The 16,285-nt window shown below is 39.3% G+C and overlaps 1 protein-coding gene across 2 annotated transcripts in view; it reads left to right on the top strand.

Annotated features, from left to right (window-relative positions):
- Positions 1–815: 815 nt before the first annotated feature.
- Positions 816–16,285, top strand: part of LOC133448279 (uncharacterized) — a 57,536-nt gene continuing 42,066 nt past the window's right edge. For both annotated transcript variants that reach the window (XM_061726657.1, XM_061726656.1), the window contains exons 1-4: positions 816–1,163; positions 13,894–14,039; positions 15,446–15,538; positions 15,977–16,049. In XM_061726657.1, the coding sequence (XP_061582641.1) occupies positions 947–1,163; positions 13,894–14,039; positions 15,446–15,538; positions 15,977–16,049 (529 nt within the window). In that variant the 5' untranslated portion in view covers positions 816–946. The remainder of the gene's footprint in view (positions 1,164–13,893; positions 14,040–15,445; positions 15,539–15,976; positions 16,050–16,285) is intronic.

The raw sequence follows: 16,285 nt of genomic DNA, 5'->3' as shown, positions 1-16,285 counted from the left end.
TTGCATCGTTTCTTGCACGATGTAAAATGGATAATATGGGATGTTGAGTATTTGATCCTTCAAAATACACTACCCATGACATGAATTCTATTACACTTTGTGAACATTACACGATAAAGAGAAAAAAAAACAATTCTATCACTTTATTTGATATTCATTCAGTCATTCGCCTTTATTTAACCAGGCAGGTCATTAAGAATATTCTTATTTACAATAACGGCCTGGTAAGAGACAAGCACCACTTGGGGGAAAAGGAAGTGGGCTAGGGAGTAAAACACAGTAAAATTGTAGCTCTACAAAGGTGGAAAACCAGTAGGTAGCATTTTTTGGCAAAGCAGCAGAAATTGGCAGAACATCCCCCCTCAACTCGAGTACTATGGAGGATTTTTTGTGCCAAAATTAAATAAATGAATACATCATTAATTAATTAAAATGGGAATGAAATATATCATTAATTAATTAAATGTGTCATTAATTAATTAAATGCTGAAATAATAAATATATTATTTTACTTAAAATGAATTGTATTTTAATGAATCAATGACATATTTCATTCTAATTTTAATTAATTAATGATACATTTAATTAATTAATGATATATTTAATTCCCATTTTAATTAATTAATTATGTATTTATTTATTTATTTATTTAATAACAAAAAATCCTCCATAGAGTAATGCTCATCATGTGCTTTATAAATAAATTTGCCCTGCCTTGATTGTGATTCCGCGCGGATCCGCCAGAGGGCGCCGTGGCGCCGCCCGCCGCGGTGGCAGCTACTACAATTCCATGCCGGAGAAGAAGAGCCAGCATGGCGCTGGCTGTGTATCGGTCGGACTCCCTGCGCGGCGGGTTCGGGAGCTAGCGGCGGGTTTATCTACCAGAGCAGGGGCCGGGACCGGACCGGACCGGGACGGGGGTTATTTCACCGCGGAGACCCCCACCATGGACGACGGTCTCCTCCAGAGAGACACTGGCCGAGCCCGGAGGAGTCTGGCTGCTCCGGAGCTAAGAGCTAACGCTAGCCTGCAAGATGGCGAGATCATCGATCTAACGAGTTCCCCGATGAGGAGCAGGGGCTCGGGGCCGGGGATGCACCAGAGACACATGCCCATGGAGCCCAACAAGTTCCACATCCCCAGGAAAACCAAGGAGAAGAAATGTGGGTGGAATTAACTTACCTGTTTTTACCTGTCAGGTGTTTGGGTTTGAAATAAGGAACATTTCCACCAACCAGGTCCAGTATCTTTACATTTTAAGATGGATTTATTAAGAAATCTGAAATATCTACCCATTAATCACTTATAAACTACAATTATGTGCTCAGAATCTGATAATCCGACCTTTGTTGACACTGAAATGTGTGTATTTCCTGTGTGTGTGATTACTATAATAGAGCCTAAATGAAAACACAAAGGGGAATTAAAGCATATTTTTATATTTTAATTATTTTCAGTTTAAATACACGTTAAATTTTCTTTTAATTTGTCATTTTCACTCATGTTTCTGTGCTGAAATAACTTTCAGAACTCGTAACCTGCTCCTCTTCAGGAAAGTCAATTCGGTTTCCCATTTTTTTAGAGATATTTACTAAGTTTTACAATAAGTTTTCCCTTTTTTTTGAGGAAGAAATGTCTTCTCTCTCGTTACATCCATCCGTCTCTACTTTCACGTTCTGATCCGTTAAGAACCGTTAATTACACGCTCGAAAACGCCCCTTTCCCAAACACCTGTCAGGTGTTTGGGTTAAATAAGGGTGTTTTCCACCAACCAGGTCCAGTATCTTAACATTTTAAGATGGATTTATTAAGAAATCTGAAATATTTACCCGTTAATCACTTATAAACTACAACTATGTGCTCAGAATCTGATAATCCGACCTTTGTTGACACTGAAATGTGTGTATTTCCTGTGTGTAATTCCTATAATAGAGCCTAAATTGAAACATAAAGAGGAATTAAAGCACATTTATATATTTTCAGTTTAAATACACGTTGATTGTCTTCAAGCGAAATTACGTTTTCTTTTAATTTGTCATTTTCACTCATGTTTCTGTGCCTCCCACTGAAATAACTTTCAGAACTCGTAACCTGCTCCTCTTTAGGAAAGTAAATTCGGTTTCCCATTTTTTTTAAGAGATATTTACACTAAGTTTTCCCTTTTTTTTAAAGGAAGAAATGTCTTATCTCTCATTACATCCATCCATCTCTACTTTTACGTTCTGTGTTATAGATCTGTTAAGAACCGTTAATTACACGCTTGGAAACGCCCCTTTCACCTTTTTATAAAACTGTTCTAGGTAACTTTAGTTTGCTTTTTATTGAAATTAATTCCCAATGAGGCCAGGTTTGAGTATAAAATAGTATTTTGACGTTAGTTCCCGCTCGGTAAATGGATGTAAACACTGGGGTGACGCCTCCGTGTTTACGGTACATCGGAAATAAGGGACATTTTCCACCAACCAGGTCCAGTATCTTAACATTTTAACATGGATTTATTAAGAAATCTGAAATGTTTACCCGTTAATCACTTATAAACTACAACTATGTGCTCAGAATCTGGTAATCCGACCTTTGTTGACACTGAAATGTGTGTGTACTTCCTATAATAGAGCCTAAATAAAAACATAAAGGGGAGTTAAAGCACATTTTTATATTTTAAATATTTTCAGTTTAAATACACGTTGTCTTCAAGTGAAACGCTTAAATTTTCTTTTAATTTGTCACTCATGTTTCTTTGCCTCCCACTGAAATAACTTTCAGAACTCGTAACCTGCTCCTCTTTAGGAAAGTCAATTAGTTTTCCCATTTTTTTATAGATATTTACACTAAGTTTTCCCTTTTTTTTAGGAAGAAATGTCTTCTCTCTCATTACATCCATACTTTTACGTTCTTAAAGTTAGAGATCCGTTAATAACCGTTAATTACACGCTTGGAAACGCCCCTTTCACCTTTTATGAAACTGTTCTAGTTAACCTTAGTATGCGTTTTATTTAAATTAATTCCTAATGAGGCCAGGTTTGAGTATAAAATAGTATTTTGGCTTTAGCTTCTGCTCGCTAAATGGATGTAAACACTGAGGTGACGCCTCCGTGTTTACATCGGAGCAGAGCACATGTTTATCATCAGAGACACTAAAACAGGGGTTCAAATGAATAAAAATAGTGTGTGTACTTCCGATGTGTGTAATTCCTATAATAGAGCGTAAATGAAAACATAAAGGGGAATTAAGGCACATTTATATATTTTCAGTTTAAATACACGACGATTGTCTTCAAGTGAAACACTTATTATTATTTTTAATTTATCATTTTCACCCATGACTCTGGCTCAAATAACTTTCAGAACTCGTAACCTGCTCCTCTTTAGGAAAGTAAATCCGGTTTCCCATTTTTTTTAAGAGATATTTACACTAAATCTTCGCTTTTTTTAGGAAGAAATGTCTTCTCTCTCGTTAGATCCATCCATCTCTACTTTCACGTTCTGATCCGTTAAGAACCGTTAATTACACGCTTGGAAACGCCCCTTCTCTGGAACAGCCTACCACCGGATCTCAGGAACACCACCTCACTCCCTCACTTCAAATCCAAACTGAAAACCCACCTTTTCAGAACTGCCTTCTCCCTCTGACCCCACTTGCACTGTGTCGTTGTTGTGGTCTTTTTTTTTAACTTAATCTGAGTATTTGTTTACCCCCTAGCTTTTATTATTGTGTTACACTGTTTTTAACCATTGTACGGCGACCTTGAGTGTTCAGAAAGGCGCCTTCAAATAAAATGTATTATTATTATTATTATTATTATTATTATTATTTCACCTTTTATAAAACTCTTCTAGTTAACTTTAGTTTGCTTTTTATTGAAATTAGTTCCTAATGAGGCCAGGTTTGAGTATAAAATAGTATTTTGGCTTTAGCTTCCGCTCGGTAAATGGATGTAAACACTGAGGTGACGCCTCCGTGTTTACATCGGAGCAGAGCACATTTTTATCATCAGAGACACTAAAACAGGGGTTCAAATGAATAAAAATAGTGTGTGTACTTCCGATGTGTGTAATTACTATAATGGAGCCTAAATGAAAACATAAAGGGGAATTAAAGCACATTTATATATTTTAAATATTTTCAGTTTAAATACACGTTGATTGTCTTCAAGTGAAACACTTACATTTTCTTTTAATTTGTCATATTCACCCATGACTCGGGCTGAAATAACTTTCAGAACTCGTAACCTGCTCTTCTTTAGGAAAGTAAATTTGTTTTCCCATTTTTTTTTAGAGATATTTACACTAAATCTTCACTTTTTCTTTTAGGAAGAAATGTCTTCTCTCTCGTTACATCCATCTCTACTTTCACGTTCTGATCCGTTAAGAACCGTTAATTACACGCTTGGAAACGCCCCTTTCACCTTTTATAAAACTATTCTAGTTAACTTTAGTTTGATTTTTATTGAAATTAATTCCTAATGAGGCCAGGTTTGAGTATAAAATAGTATTTTGACGTTAGCTTCCGCTCGGTAAATGGATGTAAACACGGAGGCGACGCCTCCGTGTTTACATCGGAGCAGAGCACATGTTTATAATCAGAGACACTAAAACAGGGGTTCAAATGAATAAATACATAAGTTGAGGTTAATCTTAACGTTATAGTTCAGGCTGGAGATAAAGTTAAGGGAATATTGTTATTAGGGATAGTCTGTAGATTAAGCTTAACGTCTTATTCACCCTATAAAACATGAGACTGTAGGAGTTTGGGAACAAAAGAGCTGAAAAACGCCTTTTTGTGGACGAAGGAAAAACTTGTGTAGTTTATTTCAGTCTCTCGTTACAACTGCCCGTAACCACGGTAACAGAACACCAACTGAAAAGTCATCGTCATCATTAATAACGGCTAGATTCTTGTGAATTCTAACCTACTGAAACTAAACAGTTAGTCCATGGGCCAGACCAGATATCAGCACCACTCAAGGTGACAAAACTTACTTATGATTTTTGAAAATATCCACGTCTGTAAATGATATTTTGGTATGAAAATCCTTCCCGAGTGGCAGCTGGATCATAGTTATCAGCTCATGAACCCACCCACCCCCTTCAGAAAATTACATTTTAGATGTTGGTGCATATCCTGGTTTAGACTCATGTACAGGATATCTGTCAATGTTTCACAATATTGTCTTTGGTATCGTTTTAAAGGACACCTTTTAAGCATTCATTCAAGCTAAGATGTGACTCTTTCTGACCAACATAGAGGTCACTGCAGCTCTTTAAACTATAGACAACACACATTTTTACACAATTTTCGCCAAAATGATATACTATCCTTTAGCCATGTGTCAACTAGGAACAACAGAGACACAAAATACTAAAACTGGAATACTCACAGAACCATAATGATTCAGGAAATGTATAATATACCCCTACTTTATCATTGTTACAGGTCATTGTGAGCTTTAAACTAGAAGAGCATCATTAGGCTCCTATGAAACTATAACAGCCGCTAGGCTGATGTCACAAACTGGTCTTTATCATGCAAATACACGACATAAAGGACATAACAATGAGATAAGGAACCAGCTTAGGTTTATAAACATAACACTATTGTAAACAAAATTAACATTGTTATTAATGGGAATATGTCAAGATCTGATTATAGTTGGGCTATCAAGTATACTATCAAGTGTACTAAGATAGTGTTAAGAAGGTTAACCAAGTACAGAATCATCACATGTCGTCACTCAAGCTAGGGCTGCACGATTCTGGGCAAAATGAGAATCACGATTTTTTTGCTTAGAATTGAGATCACGATTTTTTTCCAATATAAAATTTATTGCACTTATTACTTTAACTTTGCAACAGCTGAACAAAAATATAATAACAATAAACATCTCTCGTTTTCTTTACACAAACCTTTGAATAATTTAAACAATAATAACAATTTTGAACAATATTTGTTCCTCCCTGAGTTGAACACCCTTTCAGAAAGGGGACTTGTAACAGATCCTGTAGTTCTGAGGCAACAAATGATTCCTCTGGCTGGGATGAACCCCCCATTGCCTTTTGCTGCTATTAAGAAGCTGCCGATACAAAAGGTAAACGTTACAAAAAATATGATTGTGCCTGATAAAAGACTGGCATCAACTTTGTAACAGCTGACATTGAACATAAAAACAATAAACATAAAAAAAAAATATATATATATATATATATTTTTTTTTTTTTAAATCGTCATCATTTGGAAATGAGATTGCGTTCAAGCATGAATCGAGATCGCGATTTTTTTTTTTTAACGATTAATCGTGCAGCCCTAACTCAAGCTATGATCCAGCTGCCACTCAGGAAGGGTTATCATACCAAAATATAATCTACATAGATATCTTCAAAAATCATAAGTAAGTTTTGTCACCTTGAGTGGTACTGACAAGTGAAATTGTGGGCTCTGTCCCATGGACTAAGTGTCCTGCTAGTGAGTGGCCACTACAGGACAACACTTATCTTCCTTATCACTAGTGGTTAGTTTTGTCATTTCTAGTTTACTATGAAAATGATGAAGAGATTTAAAAGGCAGCAGACCACTGTCACCTGTAATTGGAAGTAAATTGTTTTTAAAGTCAAAAATTCTTACTTTTAACACTTGTGGATCAATCTAATTTGAGTTTTGGGGACACACATTTCTTGTGTTTATCTCAGCTTACTACCCTCTTGAGACCATTGAGCCGGGAATGCACATGATTTTAATAAAAATGCAATCAAATCGTCACGTCCAAATATTTTTCTGCATTAAATGACCAAATAATCAATAATTTCCTAGATTTTAAGCCAATAAATGTCAGTTTAAATATGTGATGCCACTTGTTTACACCCCCCCATAAAAGATAAGATATTGTGCATATAATACACGGCATAGATAACTTTTTTTTTTTCTTAGAGTCTTAGAGACGTCAAAGATGTCCAAAAACACTGATTTTATCGTATCAGTACGTTTTGTGCAGTAGTCTTGGTACATTTTTGGCTTGAAGGTCAACAGAGGGTTCAAAATATTAAATTTGATATTACGTTAAAGAATACTGATGCAATGAAATCAGGAAAAATTGTTACTGTTGTACTTCTGCATTTAATTTTGGAAGTTGGGATTTTAATTGACCTTTACTCTTAACTTTCTGACAGTTATACTAAAGAAATGTTATATTTCTGCTTATTTCTTTTTACACTTGAGTAATTTCAGCAGCGGAAGATAGTGGATATTGTCTACAGGAAGCGTGCAGAAACAAAGTAATAGGTGCCGTGTAACAAGAATTTACAAAACACACAGGTTGTCTCATATTTCTCCAGCATCAGTACCAGAAGCTGAACAAACAATGCAAGATTACACCAGTGGGTAGCTGGGATTATTGCAATAGGAGAAGACTATTTCACATTCAAATCGAAGTTTAGTGGATAGAGGGACAACAGTATACATAACATGTGGAAACAGTCACCTTGCTTCGTAGCTCAGATGTAAAGTCAGTATTTGTGAAACCAAAACAAAAGTATGAAAACAAAAGTTGCACCTCAGGAGGAATATTTCCCAGAACTGGGTTGTGTATTTGTTTTTATATGCTATTGTGAGTTTTCTACATAATGATGGGGATGCCTATCTAGAAAGGGAACTATATGTCCTTTACTATGGTGTGAGAAGTGAGATGTCTGTTTTCTACTTCCAAGTTTCTCTGTTTGTTTATATTTCCAACACCAGGATTTCATCTCAGTGAAAATTCTATATATATATATATATATTCACCTACTTTCAATAACAGTCGGTAAATATTCAAATTACGCATTCAATCTCTTTTCTTTGCCGTTCCAGCTGTTACTTTTCGCCAAAAGATGCGTTCAAATTCACGTTATGTAGCATTAAAAGCTTTACTTCTTTTTTTAAAGTGTTTTTTGGGGCTCTAGTGGCCCTTTATTCAAGGTGTAGAGAGAGAGAATAGGGATGACATGCAGCAAAGGTGCACAGGCCAGGATTCAAACCTGCGACCGCTGCAGGGCTGTAGCCTCAGTATATGAGCCGCTGCTTAACCCACTGCACCACGCGACTCGCCTCGCCTCGCCATGCCTCCACTCGCCTCGTCCTCCGCTGTGACATATTTGATTGTGTGATCTAAACGGAGAAGACAACAACAACACTAAAGATGTAGAACCTGGGGCCTGTACTACGAAGCAAGTTCAACATACCCAGGATATCTTTTCCTTATCCAGATTCACTAACCCGGACAATTGCAATCACGCTAAGCGGTCACACGACGGTGGTTATCAACTCGGTATATCAACCCAGGTTTCTCCAATCTGGATATGAGCGCGTGCACATAAAAGGGGCGGTGTTTTCAGCGCATGACCAATCGCAAGCATGGAGAAGTCCGCTGTCAGAGCCGCTTATTTCAGTAGCGAAGAGCAAAGGATAATTTACACTGTGATTTAACTTAATATTTAGACTTGAAATTAAAAGTTCATGTCGTGTTCAAATTAAACGAGGTCTGACATTTCATCCTCTCTCAAATGACTCATACCTTGTTTCTACAGTATATTTACAGTTTGTACATAAAGGTTTATTTGCAAAAGTAGTTTTCTTAGAAAGACGGAGTGAGGGTATCTACAGCAAAGACAAACGTACTCGCATACCTTGTTTGTGTTGAATAAATGGAGAGGAGACATGGAGCGTGTCTATCACTTCAGCAGTATATTTAATTAACGTTCAACAACGGTTAACGTTCGAGACATCAGCTGTTTTAACAGTCGGGGCAAAACGTTACCATGACAACACCGGAGGGGGCGGGGACTCCCACTATAACAGAATCCCATAACATACCTCTCTGTCAGGAGAAAAGAAATGATAAAGTGTTGATACTTGGGTATGAAAGGAATTGCTTAGTTTCTTGACTAATTCAATTTTTGTTGAAAGTCAGCCCACTCTTTTTTTTCTTCCTCTCACGATCCGCGCACCGAGCTCCACTCGATTCTCTTCGAAAGGGCATGCCATTTTCCAAGAGAGCTATTGGTCAGTGGGCGGTGCTTTTATACCCGGCGATCTGTATCTCGAACATAACCTGCTCCGGAGCAGGTTAGCTGTTCAGCATAAGTTACCATGGCGATGTACCCCGGTGAGAAGTGAACCACCGTCATAGTCCTGAAAACCCAGGGTTAAACCGGAAGTTACCTCGCTAACCCCAAATCCCGCTTCGTAGTACAGGCCCCTGGAGGAGATGATAGATGTGCTGCTGGGTCTGTTTATTTATTTATTTTTGTATTTAACCTTTATTTAACCAGGTAATAGCCCATTGAGATCAAGGATCTCTTTCACAAGGGTGACCTGGCCAAGAAGGCAGCAGCGCACATCAAAACAAATAAAATCACAAGGTTAAAAGACAGAATACAAAACAACAACAGAGGAACAAAGTAGCAATAAAATGATAAAACCACGTCTTATAAAGTGCAGATGCATAGGAGGTCACAGCCAGTTAACAGTACATAATCACATCAATCATATAAAGTGCAGATGTTGATGAAGACATAATTACCATCAGGTACTGTGACTTGTGTTTGAGATCAAGTTAAAAAAATGAGAGTGAGAGAAGCTCCAAGCGACGACGCTTTTTGTTTGTCTCGGCGCTGCTGAAAAGTCAGCTGGCAGCTGAGATCAGCTGAGAAGTGACAGAGCTCCTGGTAGATCTGGCCGTTCCTTATCGCCCGTCTAGATCCCTTTTTTAATTCTCTCCTCAGCCACCAGGTTTATGAACATCTGCACCTCAGAGTTGGATCACCAAACAGACAGAAGCCGCAAGCCGCTCTTGCGCTGATTCCCGCTTCCTGATTCAAACGTCTGACGGCCCCTCGACCAATCGGTGGCCTGTAGTGTGATGACGTCAGATCCATCCAGGGTAGGGATGTCCCGATCAGGTTTTTTTGCCCCCAAGTCCGAGTCTGAGTCCTTTGATTTTGAGGACTTGCCGATACCGAGTCCCGATCCGATACTTTTATAAAACAATAAAAAATTAAGAAGAGAAAAGAAAATTATGCAGGATGACCCTTTTATTATATTTTAACATGTGTACTGTAAACTGAGCACATAGGAGGTAGGCAGCTTGAACATTCTTAAGTCAGTATAACATTTTTTTCTTCACATTAGAAGTATAACAACTACTAGTGCAACATTAGAACTAGGTTTGTGGTGTTAAAAGCAGCTTTGTCCTTGCCACCCCTCGAAATCCCCATTTGACAAATCTTACAGTTTGCGACAGCATTGTTCTCCTCGTTCACTCTGAAGTAATTCCACACAACAGACATGATAGCATAGGACTGCTTCAGCTTCAAAACAAACAGGCGTGCTCTGTGCGCATGCGGTGCTCTCCGCGCATGCGCAACGCAGAGCCTTCAACGTAGGGTCTGGCGTAGGGTGCGCGTCGCCGCGAACCCTACGCTGTAGACTCTGCGTCGGTGCGACGCGGAACCATAAATCAACGCGCACGTGGATGTCGGCGCCAGTGAGTATTTTCACCGGACATTTTGACCGGAGAGATTATAAAATACCGGACTTCGGCATATTTTACCGGACAAAGTCCGGCAATTACCGGACAACGGAAACCGTGATATATATATATCCGATTCCTGATCGGCTCATAACGTCCGAGTCCGGATCGAGTCTGCAATCACGTGATCGGCCCCGATTTCCGATCACGTGATCGGATCGGGACAACTCTAATCCAGGGTCGACTCAACACGCTTAGAACCTCGGCAGAATAGATACAGAAAAAGTATCTACTACACAGTATCTGAATGGCAAGCACGCCTCCATCTGCCTCGATCCCTAGTGTAAAGGCGCAAAACCGGGGCGTGGCGATTCGAGTCGCGCTGAGTTGGTACTAGTGTAAAAGCGCCATAAATCTTTGATTTGAGACTGGATACTTTGGGTTTCTCATTTCTTTCATGTGATGTAACACTTGGATAGAATATGTTATGAATCCATACGTCTTTAAGTTCCTGTTTGGACCTGGTATTATGAGGAATTCTTTCTGATCTGATCACAAGTGGACTTTGTTTCTGAATACGTCCTCACCGTCACATCCATATCTAACTGTCACGTTCAGAAGAACGTGTCAGTTGGTCAGTGGGGTTTGAGTCCTCATCTTTATGACAGCGTGAATGCAAATTTATTCTGCCACAATGAGAGACAGCTCACGCGTTTGACGTCCGTTATCTGTGCACGTGTGACGAAAGTGTCATAAACTGTGACTCTGGGGCTGTAAACACGTGTACTGTAGTCGTAGTACACGCCTTTTTAGCTGGACTCGTCCGTGGAGATTGTAAAGTTTCAGAAGTGCAGAAAGGAGTTAAGGAGTGTGTGGAAAAGCTGGAAATACAACAAAGATTGGCCTTTTTTTTTTCCAAATAAAAAATAAATGTTTCTGCCTCCTGCCTGTTGTTAAAAAAAAAAATGATTTTCACACATTTATTTGAATATAGAGCAGTAAAGTACGATCTGAATACAAGTCGTCTCCAGGATGGATGCAAGTTTTTACCCCAAACAGTAGCACAAATCTGCAGAAGCCTTCCTGCTTTCTTGACAGATGATGTGCTTAATCTGTTTTTTGCAACTTAAAGAAAAGTAGAATTTAAATGTTGATGTGTTTTTATTAATTAACGGTGCTTTTAAATATATTTGACCACATCTGCCGGCTTATTTCATCTTGTTCAGCTCCAGTAGTTAAACTTTCATTCTTTCTATGAAAAAGAAATGACATTCTTTTGCTGACTGATGAATTCAATATTATTTTGGTGAAATCACAACATGCTGCTTTATCTCTGCTGTGTTTTGTCGCCCGTGTGTCGTTATGACTGAGCCAGAGCGCCCAGTGGCCTTCTCTACTAAACCTTTGACACACATTAATGTTAGTTTGTGTGTTGTGGGTTTATTTCCTTGACAGCAAAGACAAAACTCTTTATGTTCTGCTCTGTGACCTGTGGACATGGTAGCTCATTAACCTCCTCTCTGAGGTCTTGAGACCCCAGACGAACCTCCAGCACGGAGGGAGGCAGCTGTCGCAGGGTCTGAGGTCTCTGGAGGGTTTGGTGGCAGCGAGGCTGCAGACGCCCTGCAGGGCGGCAGGTGTTTCTGCTTCATTAAGCTCCGAGCTGCAGAGCTTCAGCACTATTAGCCCACTTGTTTCATGTTTTGTCTGCAACGGATGGGAAATCTGCTGCAAACGACTGTAGAAATTGGTCAGTTGCGATTAAGGTAAATCTTCAGGTATATCGATGATATTTTTAGAGAATTTAAATCAGTAGGGCTGGGCGATATATCGAGTATACTTGATGTATCTCGGCTTCTATTCTGTTCGATGTACAAAATGACTATCGTGAATATTCGAGTAACATTGTCACGCATTTGCTTTTAGCCGCGGGCATTAAATTACAGGCTTTTCTCACTCTCTCGTCTCTCCTTCTCTGAGACATAAAACAAGCGCACCCAGTTACCGTACATACGTCAGTCACATGCGTGCACCGTCAAACGACCAGCTGCAGGTGTCAGCGCTGCTGTTCGGGACCGCCAGTCAGTTCCACCTAACTTTCCCAAACTCGGCCTGTTTGCGCCGTGAGTTCATCCGCGCGGTTGCTACGCGCGACGGACTCCTTTCAAAGCAAACTGGTTTAGTAAAGACGGGAGGGGATGTTTTCTCCTCGCACGACGCGCACGGCTCTCTGGAGAACCGAGGAGCCGCTCGGTGCCAGACCGAGCGGCTCCGCGCGCCACCGAGCCTTTCTCTTCCAGAGCTGAGAAAAGTCACCTAGTGTTGCTTAAATGTGGCCACATGAAATCAATCACTATCATCGAAACAAAGTCAAACAAGACTATATGACGTCATATTTCTAAAAGTAAGTGAAAGTGATGCAAAGTAAAGGAGGAGAGGATGAAACATTGCAGTCCCTACACCTACATTAGTCTGAATATAAAGGTGCTCTAAAGGCCTCTCCTGCTCAGAGCAGCTCATCCTGGTAAAACCAGGTAAAACCAGGTAAAACCGGGACCAGAAGATGTTATTAGCAGATTCAGACGAGGAGTCGGACAGATGCAACTTGCACTTTCTGTTTTGAGACGACACTTTTTATGTTTGTGCCACTCACTGCTTAGTAACTGTTTAATTAATACAGTTTTGGTAAATTTGACTTATTCTTCCTTTTTGCATGAAAGTTTAAAATTGGCATATATTAATGCAGTATGAACAAGAATGTTTTAATATAGACATTTAGAATCATCATACTGGTGTGATTGTAGCATCAAAGTGTTAATTCAAGGCTAAGGCAAAATATTGAGATATATATCGTGTATCGTGACATGGCCTAGAAATATCGAGATATTAATAAAAGGCCATATCGCCCAGCCCTAAATCAAAGGTTGGTTTATTCTGTCATAAAGAAAAATATCCAATTTAAGCGTACCTTTTAAAGAGTTATGATGTTAACCTCTATAAACAGTTTAGTCATAAACTTTTACTCAGATTCTGAGCCATTTACTTTCACCAAACATCAATGTTGGACTTAATTTACACTCTTCTGTCTTTGCAGAAGGCTCAAATTCCACACGACAGGAAGTCATGACCTTGGAAGAGTTTCTCGTCTGCATATAATTGAAGTTTAGTCTTAATTAGTTAGATTACCGCCTGCAGGCGTCCACACACCCATATGGTGTATAAAGGAAGCTGTGCAAGCAGACTTTATTTGATTAAGCTGTTATATCATTTAGCTGCTCTTGAATGTCAGATCTTCTACACATACAGAAAAACATTATTAATTCTCATTAGTCATCGAGAGTGAAAAGGGTACAAAAAACAAACATGTGAACTGTCGTTCCTGTCTTTCTTTCAGCTCTTTTCCAGTACGTCTCCACTGAGTCCAGAGAGTTTGAAGACATGAAAACCATCCTGGCCTCCAGCTACGTTGACACCAGTTCTGCTGGATGCTTCACATACTCCAGTCCTCGGCTCGTCCACAGCGAGCTCCTTGAGAAAGAGGTAAAGGAGTGAATCACGTAGAGAGTCGTTTAACTGCGTTCTTTTGTGCTGCCTTTAAAGTAGAGATGCACCGATCAGGATTTTGGGGGCCGATTACCGATCTCGAAAACCAGTATCTGCCAATCACGATTTTGCCGATCACAGCGAGAAATCCATAAATTCGTCAATATTGTTGTCTCATGTACATGACATTGACATTGTATTATTGGGTATAAAAATTAGGAGATGAGAAAGTATCATGAATTGACTGTTTTATTGCATGCTGAGGCAATGAGCAATATTTAATCCTCTAGAGCAGGGATATTCAATTGGCGGCCCGCGGCCCGCGGGCCACATGCGGCCCGCCAGGAGCTTTTATGTGGCCCCTGGTCATATTTCAAAAAAGGGGGTGTTTTTTTTAATTTTTTTTTATAATATTTTTATAACTGGCTACTATGGACTAAAATGGTTGTGCTCAATGCTTAATATAATATTCAAATAAGAAAATCTTGGTGGAAAGTGGTGCTTTGTCATTATGGCGTGTTTTATTAAAAGTAGGTCAATATCAACTTCATTAAGTTTGCACAATGCATGGTTTCAAAATGAACTTGCATTCAAAATAATATTTCTTTATCTGAATATTATATTTAACATTCACAATTACTAAATCTGGAGACAATTAATACATAATTCATATGTAAACTAGATATATTCAAATGTATAATACAAATGTATTATATTTACATAAGTCTTCCTCTTTGAGTGCAAAATACATTTTGAAAACCCCCACATTTTCAAATTGTGCGGCCCTCTCCATATAGTCCTTTTGCAGATGTGGCCCCCGGCCGAATATAGTTGAATACCCCTGTTCTAGAGACTCTTAGAGACGATTTAGACTCTACTTACAAAGAGTAAGTGTAGCTCACTAGCTTCAGCTTTCCTGTGGTAATAATTATGTGCATGTGCACCAACACAGACAACAGCAGACATGTCACTATCAAAGTTGATACAAGTTGTAAACTATAAACCTTCGTTTTCCTGTGGAAAGAGGAATTAAATCTTAAAATAACGATTAATCTAAATTTAGTGGCAGACTACGCCAAAGAATTTGGAGTTGACGGATATTGAAAATCTAGCGCCCAAAAGTGTTCTCAGAAGAAAAATTATGAATTTTGATGCATTTTTTTCTTCAGTCGAGCTCTATCTGTTTATGCTGGAGCAAAGTGTAGCTGTTAACTCTCGAACCTTCATTGTTATCACCATAGATGGATTGATTGATTGATTGATGATGAGTGGATGGATGGATTAGTTTGTAGATGGATGGGTGGATGAATTAGTAGGTAAATGGATGGAGAAATGGATGGATGGATGGATTAGTGGGTAGGTGGATGGATGGATGGATTAATTGTTGTTTTTGTGTTTTTCAGTTTGTTGAAAAGAGGAGGGAGATGAAGGGAGACGGGAGAACGGACAAGGAGCTGGAGGAGAGCTACTGTTTCCTGTTAACTAATGCCGAGGAGGTAAGATTCATTATTGTTGATTGTTGGGCTACAAAAAATATCCACAGTACGTTGTCAGAGTACTCTGCCCGTTTCCTGGGAGACTGGGTTTTTTTGGAGGCTGATACATTGCACTTTCAGAACGGGACTATTATTATTATTTTTTACATGTCAGATATGTAATTTTCACCGATTCACAGGTTTTGGTAGGAAAAAGATGCAACTACTCAGGCTTTTCTATGCTCGACATTATCAGAGTTAATGTTTGTTTGGGTCATTGTGTTTGTGGTCTGGGGAGCTTTACGACCTGGTGGCGGTCCGTAGTGGCGGGGGGGGGGGGGGGGGGGGGGTTTGGGGGCCACTGGACCAGTCATGAGCAGCTAGCTATTAGTTTCCTTTTGAGGGTGAAATTCAGTCCACTCTGTGACCTAACGTCTGCTCTACGTTTTGCTGTTACAGCTGCCCCCCCTCTGTGAGAAAGGCCTGACTTTGGGTCACAACAGGATCACGTTGCTGGGAAACCCCAGTAAAGGTAGGAGCTGCTCTGCAGATCGAGATCTTTTCTTCTTGGTTCGTTCACCCTCTTGCTCTCTCACCGGCAAAATACTGGACCTGAATATCCGACTCGAGCCGTCCCACTTTTTCTGCAGAGGACTTTTTCTCTGTTGTGTTTTGGTTATACTTTAAAGGGAACCCTGCATATTAAGACATGTAGGTGTTAAAAGATAAATGTTGGTATCAATTATAACAATGTGATATAAAAAACCT

This window comes from Cololabis saira, chromosome 8, assembly GCF_033807715.1.
Source record: "Cololabis saira isolate AMF1-May2022 chromosome 8, fColSai1.1, whole genome shotgun sequence".
Taxonomy (NCBI): Eukaryota; Metazoa; Chordata; class Actinopteri; order Beloniformes; family Belonidae; genus Cololabis; species Cololabis saira.
The sequence above is the reverse complement of the archived record's forward strand: the minus strand, read 5'-3'. Positions and strand labels throughout refer to the sequence as shown.